The sequence below is a fragment of the Strongylocentrotus purpuratus genome, unplaced genomic scaffold, assembly GCF_000002235.5.
Source record: "Strongylocentrotus purpuratus isolate Spur 01 unplaced genomic scaffold, Spur_5.0 spur5_scaffold_6, whole genome shotgun sequence".
Taxonomy (NCBI): Eukaryota; Metazoa; Echinodermata; class Echinoidea; order Camarodonta; family Strongylocentrotidae; genus Strongylocentrotus; species Strongylocentrotus purpuratus.
The window spans coordinates 14,033,986-14,049,971 of record NW_022145612.1 but is presented as its reverse complement, the minus strand read 5'-3'; the positions used below and the strand labels follow the sequence as shown (position 1 = coordinate 14,049,971).

At 35.4% G+C, this 15,986-nt stretch overlaps 1 protein-coding gene across 1 annotated transcript in view; it reads left to right on the top strand.

Annotated features, from left to right (window-relative positions):
* Positions 1-13,675, top strand: part of LOC100889046 (adhesion G-protein coupled receptor G2) — a 71,710-nt gene extending 58,035 nt beyond the window's left edge. Inside the window, exons 10-13 of the mRNA XM_030972444.1 lie at positions 2,908-3,032; positions 8,242-8,513; positions 10,024-10,099; positions 10,950-13,675. Coding sequence (XP_030828304.1) covers positions 2,908-3,032; positions 8,242-8,513; positions 10,024-10,099; positions 10,950-11,646 — 1,170 coding nt within the window. The 3' untranslated portion in view covers positions 11,647-13,675. The remainder of the gene's footprint in view (positions 1-2,907; positions 3,033-8,241; positions 8,514-10,023; positions 10,100-10,949) is intronic.
* Positions 13,676-15,986: the final 2,311 nt, after the last annotated feature.

Genomic DNA, 15,986 nt, shown 5'->3' with positions numbered 1-15,986 from the left:
CTTAATCTCTTATCCTAATTTTTTGGTCTAATTTTATTTCAATTGCCTTATGCATGCATATCTATTTACTTGTAATCTTAAGCAGGACGAGACAAGTTCGTTTTCTTAAAATGTCACCAGTAAAAAAAGAAATCCGTCTTTGATATAAAACCGAAATTCATAATCCTGCTAGATGTCCAAATGTCAATAGTTCAAGAAATCCAAGTTTATTAACTTCTTATTTTATTATCTGTATTGCATCTAAATAAGGGGGAAGATGGATCTATTTTTGTATTGCGAAAGTGCAGCGCTAGAAATTTGACGGATACTAATTCTGAAACAGATTACGGGTTGATAGCATATCTGATTTCGCAGATTATTATCCATCAAGGGCAGAGTACGACATGATAGTCATATACTAAATAACTCCGGGAAACGGCTTATATCTGTAATCTTTAGCATCTTCAAGAAAACGTATATGAGGAGGTCCACCGATATTTGAATAAACATTAACCATTCCAACCAGTTGCAGCTTTTTTTTTAGAGAGAGAGAGAGAGAGAGAGAAATCCCTTCTTGAAGAAAGTTTTATCTTAAAAAGATCAGGTTACCAGTGCAATCTTGAGGTCCGGTCGCACATCACATTAAATGTATGAAGATAATGATAACTATGACTACAAAATGGGTCTACGGGACAAACAGGTATTGGATATCGGCATTGCCTACCGACTGTATGCTATAAAGTGCCTCCATAAATAATTATTTATTTTAACTGACTGCTAATAATCAAGTACATGCTTGTAAACAGGCAACCAGTGGATTGACGGATTAAATTCCTCTCCGAGGGACTTGGTAATCGAGGGTCAAAGCCGAATCAAAGAGGGCACTTGCGCCTCGACTTGTTTTCGAAACCGGGACCTCCCGGTTACGATGCCACTGACCTACGTGTACCACTGAGACTTGGCGCCTCGGATAAAAATACTTTTCCTGCATATATAGACCGCTTTTAGTATATAGTTATCGGTATCCATGTACTCAATAGTAATAACCCTTGAGTATCACATAACTCGTGGATACAGCTTATTTTGGTGTATACGTTTCATGTAAATTACCTCTCCACTCTCCAAAATGGACTTGCAAATGTTAACCTGAGCATGGGAGAACAAACATCACTGTTTTATAACTGGGTTGTTTAAATGTCGATTCTGGCTGTAGTATTTGAGTCATCAATAAGAAAAGAGCGATTATGAAGCGTCTAAAGCAAAGAATAATCTATTTTAGAGCGCTAAATGTAGCGAAGAATGTGCAGTTTGGTGATTTCTATCAATTAATGTTATTGTGTACACGATCTGTGCACACACGGGTCACGGTTGTAATGTGGATTGGCACCCTGCGTCTGCGAGGATGCATGACTTATGTAATTATAGCAGAACATAACATAACAATACCATGAATTTCGATTACAATCATTGCTCCCGCAATTTGATACCGAAATGAGACAGCAACGAAACAAATATGCATGATAATGCGAAACATTACACTCACTTTTTACACCAATATTCTAATTCCTCACAGTGCACTGTAAAAATAAAAAAAAATAAAGTTCCCATTTTCCCATGTTGATGTATTAGGAATAGAGAACTCTCTACATTTCTTAACACTCCAAACAGCGGGTTTCATGCCTGATTAATCAGAGGTGCTATCAAGAATGAAAGATAATGTAAAAACAATATATGATTCATTAGTGAAAGGTTGGTGAAATTTCGGAGTATACTTATACATTAAATCTTAAAAATACGGGCATACTATACAATCAATGTTCATTAGAATATCAAGGTCATTAGGATTGGCAGTCCAACAAAACAACCTTGCTTTTCATTAGTCTTTGTTATTTACAATATATGATCCATTAGTGAAAGGTTGGTGAAATATTGGAGTAAACATTTATACATTAAATCTTAACAGTATTCGCACTCTACACAATCGATGTACATTAAAAGAGCATGTTAATTTTGATTGGCAACCTAACAAACAACCTTGTTTGCCATTAGTCTTTGTGATTTGTTATCATAGATGTAGGTTAATATTGGGAGCGCAGTATATTTTCATTACCATCTAACTAATGCAATTAATACTTAAATGTTATGTCCTCTAAATATGTTTGTATGAGCTCAAGGATTACATTGGAAATGAGAGCATGATGTTAAAAGATGTATAGCAGAAATAGTTAAATCACCATAGCTAATAGCTAATGGAAGCCAAGTTCAACAGCTTGTTTTGGATTCTCTGAATGGCGGTTGTGTAATATTATGTTTATTTTGTGATGAAAAAAACAATTGTAGTACATCAAATGTCGATCAGACAAGTGGCGTTCGGCCGGCCGCCCCCCCCCCTCTCCCCCTTTCTCTCCCGCCCATCTCCCCGTTCTCTCTCTCTCTCTCTCTCTCCCTCTCCCTCCTCTCGTTCCCCTTCTCTGTCTCTTATCTGTGAACTTACCGTTTAGTTTATCAGATGATAAGTCTACACTAGTCACAGTTATATTCAGAACTAAAGAACTATATTTGCTAGCGGATGTATGGACGACGGTGTAAAAATTAATTCAAATATTACATAAAAACATGAGTCACCTACATATATATAAAAAAATTCATATCAGAAATCATTGTCCCTTCTTAGTTTGAATGAATTCATATAAAATGTGTATTTTACTTTCTGAAATGCTATGTATGATATGCTAAAGTTGCCTTGTATGGTTTAAAAAAAAGATATTTATTGAAGAATGAATGAAAACTGGATTGATCCGAAATAGAAACAATCAACAAAGTTAATTTAATCGAAGAAATTATGCGCTTCTGCACAAATCTTTTTTTCCTTTATTAGTTAGAAATCAAATTATTAATATTATTATTTTTCATTTTATTTTTATTCAGGACACTGGGTATTCTGAGGCGATCCCTGAGGAGCACCATCTCCCTCTTCAGATCATCTCTCATCTAGGTACTGCGTGCTCCATGTTTGGACTGGTCGCTACTATCATCACCTACTCCATCTTCAGGTAGTTTATATGATAGTTCTATATGGTTTATACTCATATCTCCCTCCGTCTTCTGGTTTGTAGGTAATATCATTACTTATTCTTCAAGTAAGTTTATATGACAGTTATATAATTATGGTTTATATTCATAATCTTGCTCCGTCTGCTGGTCTATCGCTACTATCATCAACTACTCCATCTTTAAGTAATGTTATACCACAGCTCAGTCGTTTACATTCGTCTCCATGTGCCGATAAATAATGTGAGGATCCACCAAAGTTCCCATCCTTGAAAAATTATACTGGCATTGTTTTGTGTATAATAATGTTTTCCATTCTCCATTTTCCCTTTTCATCCAATCTCTGAGGATATTACGGTACTGTTTATTTTATCTAGCGATTATCTTGTTGAATGGTTTGTAGTAAGCAATTACTGCTTTTTTTCTCGTATGAGAGTATAGAGAATACCTATATATAAAACAAACAAGCAAACAAAAACAAACAAAACTAAGCCAAATGTCAGCACCTAGGTATCCTTGAGTTATCATATCGCATATGAGGTTTATGTGGACATCAACATGCGGTCACAGTGAGGAACGTTTGGATGAAATCTCCAAACCGCCAAGTCAAACCAAACCAAAAGTCGTGGTCTTTCATTAGGTTTACTGAGCTGCTAGAGAGGCGACAAAGGTATAAATATTCGTCTTAATCACGCTCTATTAGTTTGGGAACATCAAATTAATCAGTCTCAAGGTATAATGGGGCAGTGTATTTTATTCATTCTAAGGGTGAATGGTGTCTTTTATGCGATTTAAATTTTGGGAAAGAAAAATATTACTCGAAAGCCGATCTAAATGTCATCAAAGGAGCCAAAAGTAAGAATGTGGATTATTTCATTTCATTTTATTTCAATATGGAGGCCTTTGCTTCAGCCATATGGCTGTTCTTCGGCAAGTCCGTCATCACGTGACAGATCAACTATAGCGTTCCGCACAATAATTATTTTGATCTGGTATCATGAAATCGGTTGAAAAATTCGTTTGTGAAGTATTCAGTGGTTCCGAGCTTAATCTGTATCCCATGGAACTCCCAATTGACTCACATTAACATTTTGTTCTAAAACATAGCTTAAATGAAGACATATTAATATGTGCGAAATCATTGGATAGCACAATGCATATTCAGATTCTTTTGAAATCTGAAAATTATTTGTATAAAAATTAACTCTTTTGAAATCTAAGTTTGTTGACCTCTACAGAAATTATGCTGCCTCAATACACATTTGTGTTTTGGATAGACAGCTGTCAATGAAGGCACGTATACAGCCATGGTCAAATGGTCAATACTATGATTCCTATCTACTAGGTCAGGACTGGTCAGGACTTAAAATGTCTAACTCATATTTCCTTTTAAAGTAACACCAGAATCTAAAGTGTAGAAAATAATAATTGCAAGTATAAAAACAGTTCCAATTTGAGAACTACCCTTATTTTATAATATTTATCCTATTTAATTATCATTATATGTGAATAAAACAATTTTTCAAGTAATGAGTTTACGCACTAAGTAGGTCATTAGCGAATTGGCAACGTCACTTGAATAGGAATCCTTTAGGGCACGGACGGTTGCTGACTATACTGACGTCATTTATATGAATCAATCATGATAGAAAAATAACAAAATGAAAACCGTGATTGCAAAGCGCTTACCACCGAAGTCTCTATTAAAGCGCTATAAACAAACCAAATACAATGATAGACAATTACATATTATACAAAACTAAAAATTACAAATAAACCTACAAATAACAGTACATATGAAATATACATCAATGTGAACAGAGTAAGTTCATCATTAAAAGCAATTTTGAATAAATTTGTCAGATACTTTGGCTGAAGGAACACATAACCGTGATATCACAAAATCCGAGAAAGGCATGGGTTTTAAATAGCAACTTACATTATGTTGGCTATTGATAATGTAAAAAAAGCAAAACCCACAATACAAAGCGAACACCCATTGCCCTGCCCTTGCAATTTCAACGAAAAGCCTACATTACAACGCCACAATATGGCGACTAAAAGCGTGTGTTTTATTACATTTGTGATAATGTGCTTGCAAATGGTTCTTCATTTGGTTACTATTCATTGTAATAATTAAATTACTTCAAATGCAATCGATTTTTGGAAGATTGGTAAATAGATCCAGGAATTCCACTTAATTCAAAAGCAGTTTTATATTCATTATTAATTGCAATATTGATCTTTTTTGTACGCATATACCAAGAAAAAAATAAAATAAAACACTCTTCTCGTAAATCGTTAAAAAAAACTCGGTTTCTTTTAATTATAAAAATTGTGATAATTGTATTACTTTTGTACAAATTTTTTGATACAATCCTTTATTCAGTCAGGTAAATAATTAATATATATGTATATCGTTTTCCTAAGATATACTCTAGTAGAGTGCCATTTAATCACGATATTTTAATCATCGAAATCTACTTTTGTATCCGATCGGAGTGAGAGTGCTTCGTAAAATTTTCTCCTATCAAAGCAAACAAAAGGAAATTGCGACTGCTCCATTTTATAAAAAAAAGACTAACCCCAGTCAATCACATCGTAATTAAACCTAATACGGGTGAGAAAAATGACCTTGAACTATTAATGGCGAGATTTCTTACATGGTAAAGAATCGGTTAAGAAATTCTCAAAGCAGTAAATAGGAGATGATCAATTTGAGAATGGAAAATGAAAAGGCGATTTTGATTCATGAATCAACTCTGATCCATCTTGACCCGTAGTATCAGTTGTGTATCCATACGTATTAATTGCACTTCGCCCGTGATAATAGAAAAGAAATCACCCCTCATAGATGGAGCTTGGTTGGACACATACTTAACATCGTGCTGGGCAATTTTTTACCCAATATTTTGTAAGTGTTACGGGATCAAACACATCGGATTTCTTTTAAAATTAAAACTCACAGGCATACACCTTGATAAATCTCAACATAAACAAAAATAGTGTTTTTCTTGTATTATAAGTCTATAAAACATAAAGAAAAATGTTATCAGGACAGGACTAAATGGGATTAGGAGATGAAAGGTGAGGGTAGTTTCCAAATTTATATCAAAATGTGGATAAAATACATTTTCAATGGTTTATAACATGAGTTATAGATGAGATTAGAAACTCAATTATAGGAAAATATTGAGGACACACAAAATCATATAATGATAGACTGTCTTTCTTTGCATTGTCTATTTCAATCTGTTCATAACATGTATTGAGGAGATTGGAGGGAAAACTCCCTGTGTGGATCAATCGAACTTGTCCATTATTCATCCATTCATTTATTGCCAAAAATTCAATTTACATTGCATTTCTGCATGACAATACTTATACATTTGGTAATCGGAGCCAACAAACAGCAAGAGCATATGTCAAGGTTGACCCCGTTCGATACGCCATAATTATTTTATGGCAATAAAATCAATTACTAAAAAAAAAGTAGAATACGAAGTATGACAATAATTATAATGACCATTTTGATAACAAAAACCCTACTGGTTTTTTGTTTTAAAAAGCAAGACACAAAAAATCGACAGCATCGTACAGACAGGAAGACTAATCCATTGAAATTCATGAGCAAGGCATTTTTCATTTTGGGGGACATTGAAGCTTTGTTATGACGCAATATCGGTCTGTCATCGATATCGTGGGTGTAACTGGCGCAAGCTAAGATGCGTGTTGAATTCTTTTATCGCAATTTTGGTCACAGTTTTGCTTCATTTGGTATAATGGATGATTACTCCCTATGACGGAAATAAAGCCTTGTTCATGAAGTCATCCATCGCATTTCGAATGGTAATCATGATTGATGTGATGGATTTTATAGCCCGAAGATTATCTGAACTAAGTAGTTTTTGCACCTGTCGTGACAATGTTAAAGTTAACGATGAAAACACGATTTATCAAATTGGAACTATTGTAAGTGCTCTAATTATGAGGGTTGAAGAAATCAATTAAGAAACAAGAAGCTAAAACTTATAACGTCAGGTCATCATTCTGTACAACAACAAAAATGCGACTGTGCCTTATATCATGAGCGATATTTCTGGTCTTATCGAGACGGTACTTTATTCATGATAGTAAATTCATGTGATTTAAAACACGTCATTTTGCTCTCCATACGTTGTTGAATGACTCGGCTTGTTGAGACACACAACGTGTAATAAGACAGTGGGGACAATCATTATAAAGAAATAATGTCCATATATTCCAAATGCAATTTATTTCGACAGAAATATACAGGCTTTATTTCAGAAAAGAATCACAAAGAAATATATATCTCGACCGTGCTTTTTAATCTGAAAAAATGAGCTCTTTTTAAAGCGCTGTGCAATAACACATTCGTCATCGTCACCATAGTGATATAAATTAATGAGTTATATTCTAGAGGGCCTGTTAGTAGAACAAGGTTGGTTAACAATTGATAGTTTTTTTTATCACACAAAGTGATCATATTTCTTCTTTTGGCGTTAAAACCACTGTAATTTAGTTGATTATATTTGAAACATTTCATTTCTCACGGCCCTAGTTTTCTTTTCGTTTTTCCAGGGTGAGTAAACCTCGCCGCAAACCTATACACTTCTCTTTAAAACATCCATCCAGGCAAACCAACTCCTAAAATTACATTTTTCCTCTGGCTCATCGCCTTTCCTCTTTATCTACATCTCACATCAAGTAAACTGTACACGTGACCCAGTTATGCCAACGAGCCTAGAGGGTTTTTGACGAAACAAAATAGGACTATTTTCGAGTTGTCACAAAAGTGAATACCTTCTGTCATACTTCACAATCACACTAATGATACATGGCAATATGACGTACATACCAAACATCTTAACCTCATTTTTCCTCGTCATGTATGCACTGGCGGATTTAGGGGAGTGGCGGTTCCGATCAGTACCCCCCTTTTTTTTAAAGCCAATATGACTTACTTTAGGAACACAAAAGAAAAGTTGTACCCCCTCCTTTCAAACTTTGGATCCGAATTCAATTTGATGTTTACCTTCTGCTTCTATAAGATCTTTCGTGCAAACGTGGTAAGTAACCACCTAAAATTGTGACACCCCCTTTTTATAGCAAACACCTGGATCCGCCCGATGTCTTTATGATTTGAATGTTTCATTGGATAAATATGCCTTTCATTTTTTGTTCCATTAGAATCTTGCGGCGCACGTCCTCGGGTAAGATCCTCATCCATCTCAGCACCTCCCTCCTCGCCCTCAACATCACCTTTGTTATTGACACCATCTCCAAGGTAACAGACACCAGACTGGGCTGCAAGATAACCGCCATGTTACTGCAATACTTCGTCTTAACCACGTTTCTATGGATGGGCATGGAGGCAGTCAATATGTACCGTACCTTGGTTCAAGTTTTCCAGAAAAAAAGCGCCACACATTTTGTCTTAAAGGGAGCGGTGATAGCTTGGGGTGAGACCAATTTGATATTGTTTCTGATTATGCATGTGTTTTAATGTTCGTTTTTCTCCGTTTGTTTGTTTTGTTTTGCCTGTTTTTTCTTCTCTTTCTTAATAAATTATGAGGCTTAGCTGCAATCATTCAGACAGAGCTTGTGATTGAGTCTCAGGTAACTGTTATGAAAACATAATTTTAGAAAAATTTAAAGATGTGCAACAAGTGTAATAATTTGTTGTGCTTTGTTGCTTTAAAATAGCAAAAGCGAAAAATAAGAAATTTCTCGCTTACGTCTCTTAGATTATTTAATCCATTATTTGTATTACTTTGTCTTTTAAAGCAAAGTTTGAGATCTGGTAAAGGTTAAAAATAATTCGTGAGGTTTCTAATTTTGTTGTCAGTTTGGAAAATATCCCCTGAAAAGTATTGTCCTTCAAATGTTATCATATTCTGAACATGACGTGAAATAGTTAAAATGTTTAGACACGTGTGTGTGGGGTGCGTGTGTGTGTTACTGTGGGTGTGTGTGTGCGTGCGTGTCTGTGTAGTGCCATATACTCGTTTCTTGGTGCAGTCCATGTGATTGAGGCTGACCCAATACCTTTTCAGTTCGATCCTCCAAAAACCTCACAGTATACAAAATACCTCATATCATGTACTACATACATAATCAGCCGTTCCCAATTACTTCCAAACAGTTTCTCTTACAACTTATTGCATTACCACTCAACTTATCTTTTAGGGAGATTAATACGAATGAGTCTTATACCCGGGTCTTATAATATGAGGCTGACCCAATACCTTTTCATTTCGATCCTTCCAAAAACCTCACAGTATGTACAAAATACCTCGTATTATAAACTACAATGAACCGTTCCCAATTACTTCTAAAAAAGTTTCTCTAGCAACTTATTTCATGGCCAGCTTTCAACTTATCTTTCAGGGAGATTAATAAGAATGAGTCTTAATAATATCAATGTTGTTTCTTAACAATGATGTCCATGGTGTGATTATCTTTGAGCATAATGTCAAATTTCTTTTATGCTTTATTGTCTTGTACGCATGAAAAAAATCCATATAAATCTTAATTTTTAAAAAAAGTCAAGACTTCCTAAATTAGCGAATCTGAGGATTCTGTTGTCATCCTTCGTATTAGGTGTATTGTGCATTGTCCTAATAACGCGTAATATTCAAACTTCTTGTCAAATTAGAAATAAAGGAAAACAAAACTCTCTTCATATTACATACGTCTGAGTATTCTGTAACCATACTCCGCATTGGGTGTAAGATGCATTGTCTTAAAGCTTAATATTTCCTAATATTTCCGTGGACTAATTAATGTTCTTTTTGCCATAGGCTTGAATACAGGGACCACCCGGTTTCGCATCAAATTTGAAATAGAAGAAGACGAAGCTTTTTCACACATACGTATGTCTGAGGATACTGTTACAACACTCTTGTATCGGGTATACAGAACTTGATCATGGAATGTTACCCAGAGACTCATTTTCTCTTGCTCTTACAGGACTGCCGGTTGTACCTATTGTCATCACCGCAACGCTGGATATTGATCTCTATCGGAAGATACCCCTCAATGAGATGTGAGTAGCTCTCACTTTTGTTTCCTTCTAATTTGGCGCCGACATTACTTCAAGATAGTTGATCCTTTTCTCTCCCCCGTCCATATTCTTTACTCTAGAATGTCAAAACCTCAATTGTGTCATTTCCCTGAATGTTGAAGGGACAACTTTTAGAATAATGATCTTTTGAGTAATTCGAGGAGAACACACGTCCAGTTCTCAACGGGTACTCACTATGTATTGATCAGTTCTTTTTCTGATGTTCGCGTTTCACATGTCACGTGACTAGTGATGATTTGTTTTGTTTTGTTTTGTTAAAACATTTCAGGTGTTTGCTTTTAACATTCAACTTCAATCAAGGATCAAAGGGATGGTTAATCAATAATTTCCTTCATTAAAACAAATGAAAACAAGAACAGAACATCCCGTCGTGATGAAGATAGTGTTTCACACTTTCTCAAATATCATTTGTCTTACCATGTGAAATCAACAGTTTGTCAAAACTTCTAAATAATCTTCGTAGAAAATCAGCTATTTTATATAGAGATTTATATTACGTTGTATTATAAAGGAGTCGTATCCAGGCCCATCCAAATCACATTGTAAATGTTCAGGGACTAAATACTACTATGTACAGGATATGACATAAGTGACTATAGATTTGCACGACGAGAACGTGGACAGCTACGTGTGACATCCTTTTAAGGCAATGTGACGTCCTTTCATTGCCAGTGCCTTAAAGGGACGTCACATTGCCTTAAAAGGATGTCACACGTTGCAGTCCACGTTCTCGTCGTGCAAATCTAAAGGTCCCTATTCTCTGCCACTGGCCGACGTAATTTTTTAATTAATTTCTTTGTTTCGTTCACAGATGTATGCTCTCCACGTCAAATTCTTTTGCGTACTACGGTGGCTACCTCGGTCCGTGCTGCGTGCTTCTCGTGGCAAACTTCATAGTATTTTCCATGATTCTCCGTACAGTGTGCGCATCTAAGAAGGATCTGCGTCAGCGCAGCATTCGCGTCCGTCGCACACAGATCGGCTGCGCGTTTAGCGTGACTTTCCTCTTGGGCATCACCTGGGTTCTAGGTTTCTTCGCCATCCAGGGCACAACCCTAGTATTCACCTACCTGGTATGCATTATCAATCCGCTCCAGGGCTTCTTTATATTCCTGTTCCGTTGCGCCCTCTACCCTGAGGCCTTACGATCTTGGACCATCTGTTGCACGAAGCACACGACCAACGTGGAGAAGCAGCAGCGCAGTTCATCTCAGGCCATGGGTCGCGGGAACACCATCAGCTCAGGGGGCAAGATGGCAAATGGCAAGAAGTACCGCAGAGACGCCGAGAAGCTGATCAGCGGCAGAAGTGGCTCGACGTCGAGTTGCAAGAGGAATTCGGAGTGCGCCATCACGAAAGTAACGGATATGACGTCGGTCCATTTCTTTGGCGGGTTGAAACATGAGAGTGTTGTTAATGTCAACTCGAACAATAGCAACCGACGTACTGACATACGATTCATCAACATCAAGGTCAATGATAGCAAAAGTGAGATCAGAACCTGCTAGGTTTGTATTTCATCAACAAGCAATGGAAATGCTTTAAATCTTGATCAAATTGATCGAAAGTCAAATAAATGAAAGCAAAGTTACAATCGCTTTTATGCAGAGTTGCGATTGATATCAATGTCAAGTAAAGTTTCCATTGGTTCGAAACACGAGCAACTGTTGTAATACGGGGCCCTGAATGGCAGCATAATATTATTTTTTATGTTTTCGTTATCATTTCATGAGATTATGAGATCAATATGGATGTCCCGTTTCATATGGGAAAAGCAGTCATTTTAGGGAAGGGAAGATACGTAGTCTTAAACAACAAAAGAGCCGTTAATATGTGGCAAATTCAAAGAAGATACTACTTTTTGTCATCAGGTAATTCTGTGCTCTCAAAAAGTTCCAGAAACATGTTCCCATGCATGCAATCTGAAAAATTCGAGGATTCGCTTCTACTAGCGTTTTCATAAATATCAGAGGGAAATACCTATTGTAAAAATGCAGATACTCTAGTGAGGTCTATACTTCAATGGAGTTATTCGAAGGTTGTTGTCCAGATAAACATATAATGTTTCAAGAGTGCAGTCGTATTCATTATCTGAAAAAGACACATCTAAATGAAAAAAAGAAAAAATTCCCGACCAAACGTCATTTCGCGAGCGTGTAACGCTATTCATCTTTTAATGAGGCCATTGGTATATTCACGTTCAATGAGAAATATTGTGTTGATTAAAATACTTTCCGTCATGATATGGAAAGCGTATATTCTGACAAAGCACCTGCTAATTGAATGTCTATTGCACACAGGACGTCATGATTGCCTTATTACTTGTGCAAATCAAGCCCATGAATGAAAATTTAGCCCCAAATGCGAATAAAGCCCGTCGCACGCTATTCGGCTTACTTCGAATCATCGGATCATCGCGTTCGGTCGGGTGGTCGAGTTACACGACCTTTCGTGAAATGAAAGCGGAAATGACGCGAACCTTCGTAGACTTGCTGTAGGGTGTTCACATAGTGTCGGACCAGACTATAGATTGAACCAGACCATTTGTAGACATTTTGAGAATAAAGGGACAAGTTTTCACAAAAGGTCGAGTAACGCGACCACGTATTACCTGTCGCGATGATTCGAACTTCGAAATAATTAAGCCCGTTATTCAATCCTTCTGGAAAAAGATATAAGATCGTAAAATATGCGGTGTGCTGATTGCAACTCAATGTTTGCTCTGCTCATTAAGCAATCATTGTAATGTACCATCTCACTCTCACATGAAGAGTCAGATTCTGCCTACACCGTACTACGTGAGCCAAAATAATGACGCGTTGTGCGCAAGAGAATGAAATTAATGATTGCACTGAATGTAATTATATTTGCCTTACAAATGAATACGGTTTGTGCTGCATGCAAAAATGTAAAAGCGACGTAAAAAGATTTTTCGCATTTTATAAGTCGATATAACGAAGAAATTGTATGTGTCGTTTATGTATATACAGTAATTATCGTAATGTAGATTTTGACAACATTAACAATATTTTAAGAGATTACAAGAGTTGAAATAGCAGGGATCCCATGGCCATGGAAAAACATAGAAAGTCATAGAAAATAGATTCTTCTGGAAAGCAATAAAAAATTATGAGGAGAGGCGGAGGCCATCATAAACATGTAATATTATACTGTGTGGTATTAGTACGTCGCTTGAATGCCGCAACCCATACCAGAATGGTACTTATCTTTTCATGGCCACAGGCAATACAAGGGTTATGGAAAGTCATGGAATTGGATCTCATATTTCTATGGGAACCTTGAATAGGTATGTTTGAGAATACAACAAAAGGGAAGCATTTTTGTGACGTCCGCTTATTTCTACCCTTTTCTGAACATTTCACTATTACACGTCTTAGCAAACGGTATGTATGAATAGATCTATTTAATATAAAAAGAAATATGAGATAAGGTCATTCATTCATAGCTGGCTATTGTGAATAAAGACCTATGTATATTTATTGTCCTGATATAAGTTGTATAGATATATTGTATGTTCATGTAAATATCACAATACATATCATTGTAATATGTAATATGTCTTGACGCCACCTAAGATACATGCCTTGCCTCGGTGTACAGCTTTTTATATATTTTGATGCAATGCGACAACTATATTTTTACTTTGGCTATCAGTCTTGTAGGCGATGTATATGCGTGTAATTTGTTGTATCGTTTGGTTGTGTTAAAATGCACCTGTTGTACTGTATGGAAATATACATAATTGTCCTTAAAGATGAAATATTTGTTTCTTACCTCTTTTTTTAAATGAGTGTGTCAATACGATTTATGCTTGAAAGATGTAGTGTATGTCTTCTTAGAACTTCATCTATTATCCCAAACAGTCGTAGAAATTGACCAATAAAGTTCTGAGAAGTTATAAAGTTTATCTATCAAGAATAAACCATATTGTCACAATTATTTCATTAAAAGAAAGAAAATAATTCCAACTTTAAGGGCAACAATGTTATGTCGAAAATCTCCATTAAAAAACATTGTTTGTTATATGACTGGTACTTCACTGTAGATTTAGTGAGCCGTCACCCTATTTTGTATATCACGGAGACAGAGGATATTTCTATGCTGTATTGAATGACACAAATTATATTCAAGCAAATTCTAATCTGTCATTGTTCTGTTTTTTTTCTTCTGGTTTGAATATAATGAGTTCATTGACAGGGTGATTAGATGACGGGGGAAGTTTTGGTTGATTGATGGATTCATTAATTATTTTAAATTAATTGGTTGATTGATTACTTATCTGCTTGATTGATTGGTATGCTGATTGATTCCTGTGGTTTGATGAATCGATGGATTGATTGGCTTATTGCTTATTTTTTCATGGGTAGACTGATTAATTGCGTGTTCTTTCATCGATATGTTGATAAATTGAGTGATTGATTGATTGTTTGGCTGACTGATTGCTTGTTCTGTTATTGATATTTTGATAAATTATTGAGAGGTGATTGAAAAATCGGCTGATTGGTTGCTAGTTCTTCCAATGAATTTGTATTAATTGAGTGATTGATTACTTGTTCTTTTATTGATATTTTGATCAATCGAGTCATTGATTGATTATTGCCTATTGATTGATTGTTTGTTCTTTCAATGATATTTTGATAAATTGAGTGATTGATTGATTAATTGGCTGGTTGACTGCTTGTTCTGTTATTGATGAATTAATTGATTTATTCATTTATCAATTGGCTAATTTACACTATTAGTTCTTCTGTGTATATCATTATATATTGATTATTATCCGATTGCATATTTGATTGTTGAATTGATAAGTGGATTGATATACAGACTAACTGACTGATTGCATTATTGATGAATTATCTATTTGATTCGATTTTTGATTGATTGATGAATTGATGAATCGGATAAAATTCTAAACATTAAGTCCACACTATTCCCTCTAATGGAGACAAAGACAACAATGACACAAATGGAGTTAATTTCGAGCAATTTAATTGCTAAAGTAATCATGGATTGCGTAAATCGTTTCGTTGAAAAATCACAGAACTACAATGTCAAGGCAAGAAGACGCTTTTTACTACACACCCTGCTTTCATAAAATCATATAAACACACTGAAAATTGCCAAGAGCATTTCGTCAAATTTCGGCCAAATTTGTTAAAATGGCAACAAATCCATACACAAGTAAATGTTACGAACGAAAATCTAATGTTAACACAAATTATCTTAAATTCCCGCATATACGGTCAATGCCGTTAAAAAGAGCTAACAACATATCTAGTCTTACTCTGTTAATTCTTTAAAAATTTGTTTTCGAATTTTTCTACAGAAATGTTGTAACTTTAAAAGTAATATTGGACGATTTTGCATCAGCTTGCTTTCTTCTGTATACAAGTATACTAAGTATTGAAAAAAATACATGTATCCCATTCAAATTTATACGAACATTCGTATGTTGATATGACTAATCGAACAAAAATTACTGACAATATATTATTATAGCACGTAATCGGTTGTCAACAGCTTTGTTACTTGAAATGACATTGCACACGACACCAACGTCAAGTTTTTACAGACACAGCCTTTTTTGCAAAACAATATAGTCACACATAAAAAATCATGCAAAATTAATTACTATTAAAACCGTGATTTTAGCGGACATTATCATCAACAAATGTACCTGCTTAATAAATGGACACGTCATATGCACATCAAAAGACTTGTTAAAACATTACAAAATGCCTTCTCACGAAATCACATATTTCGTAGAGCTATGTGAGATGACAGTGGTTATCGCATAACCTTTAACACTCGAACAGATAAAGAGAAT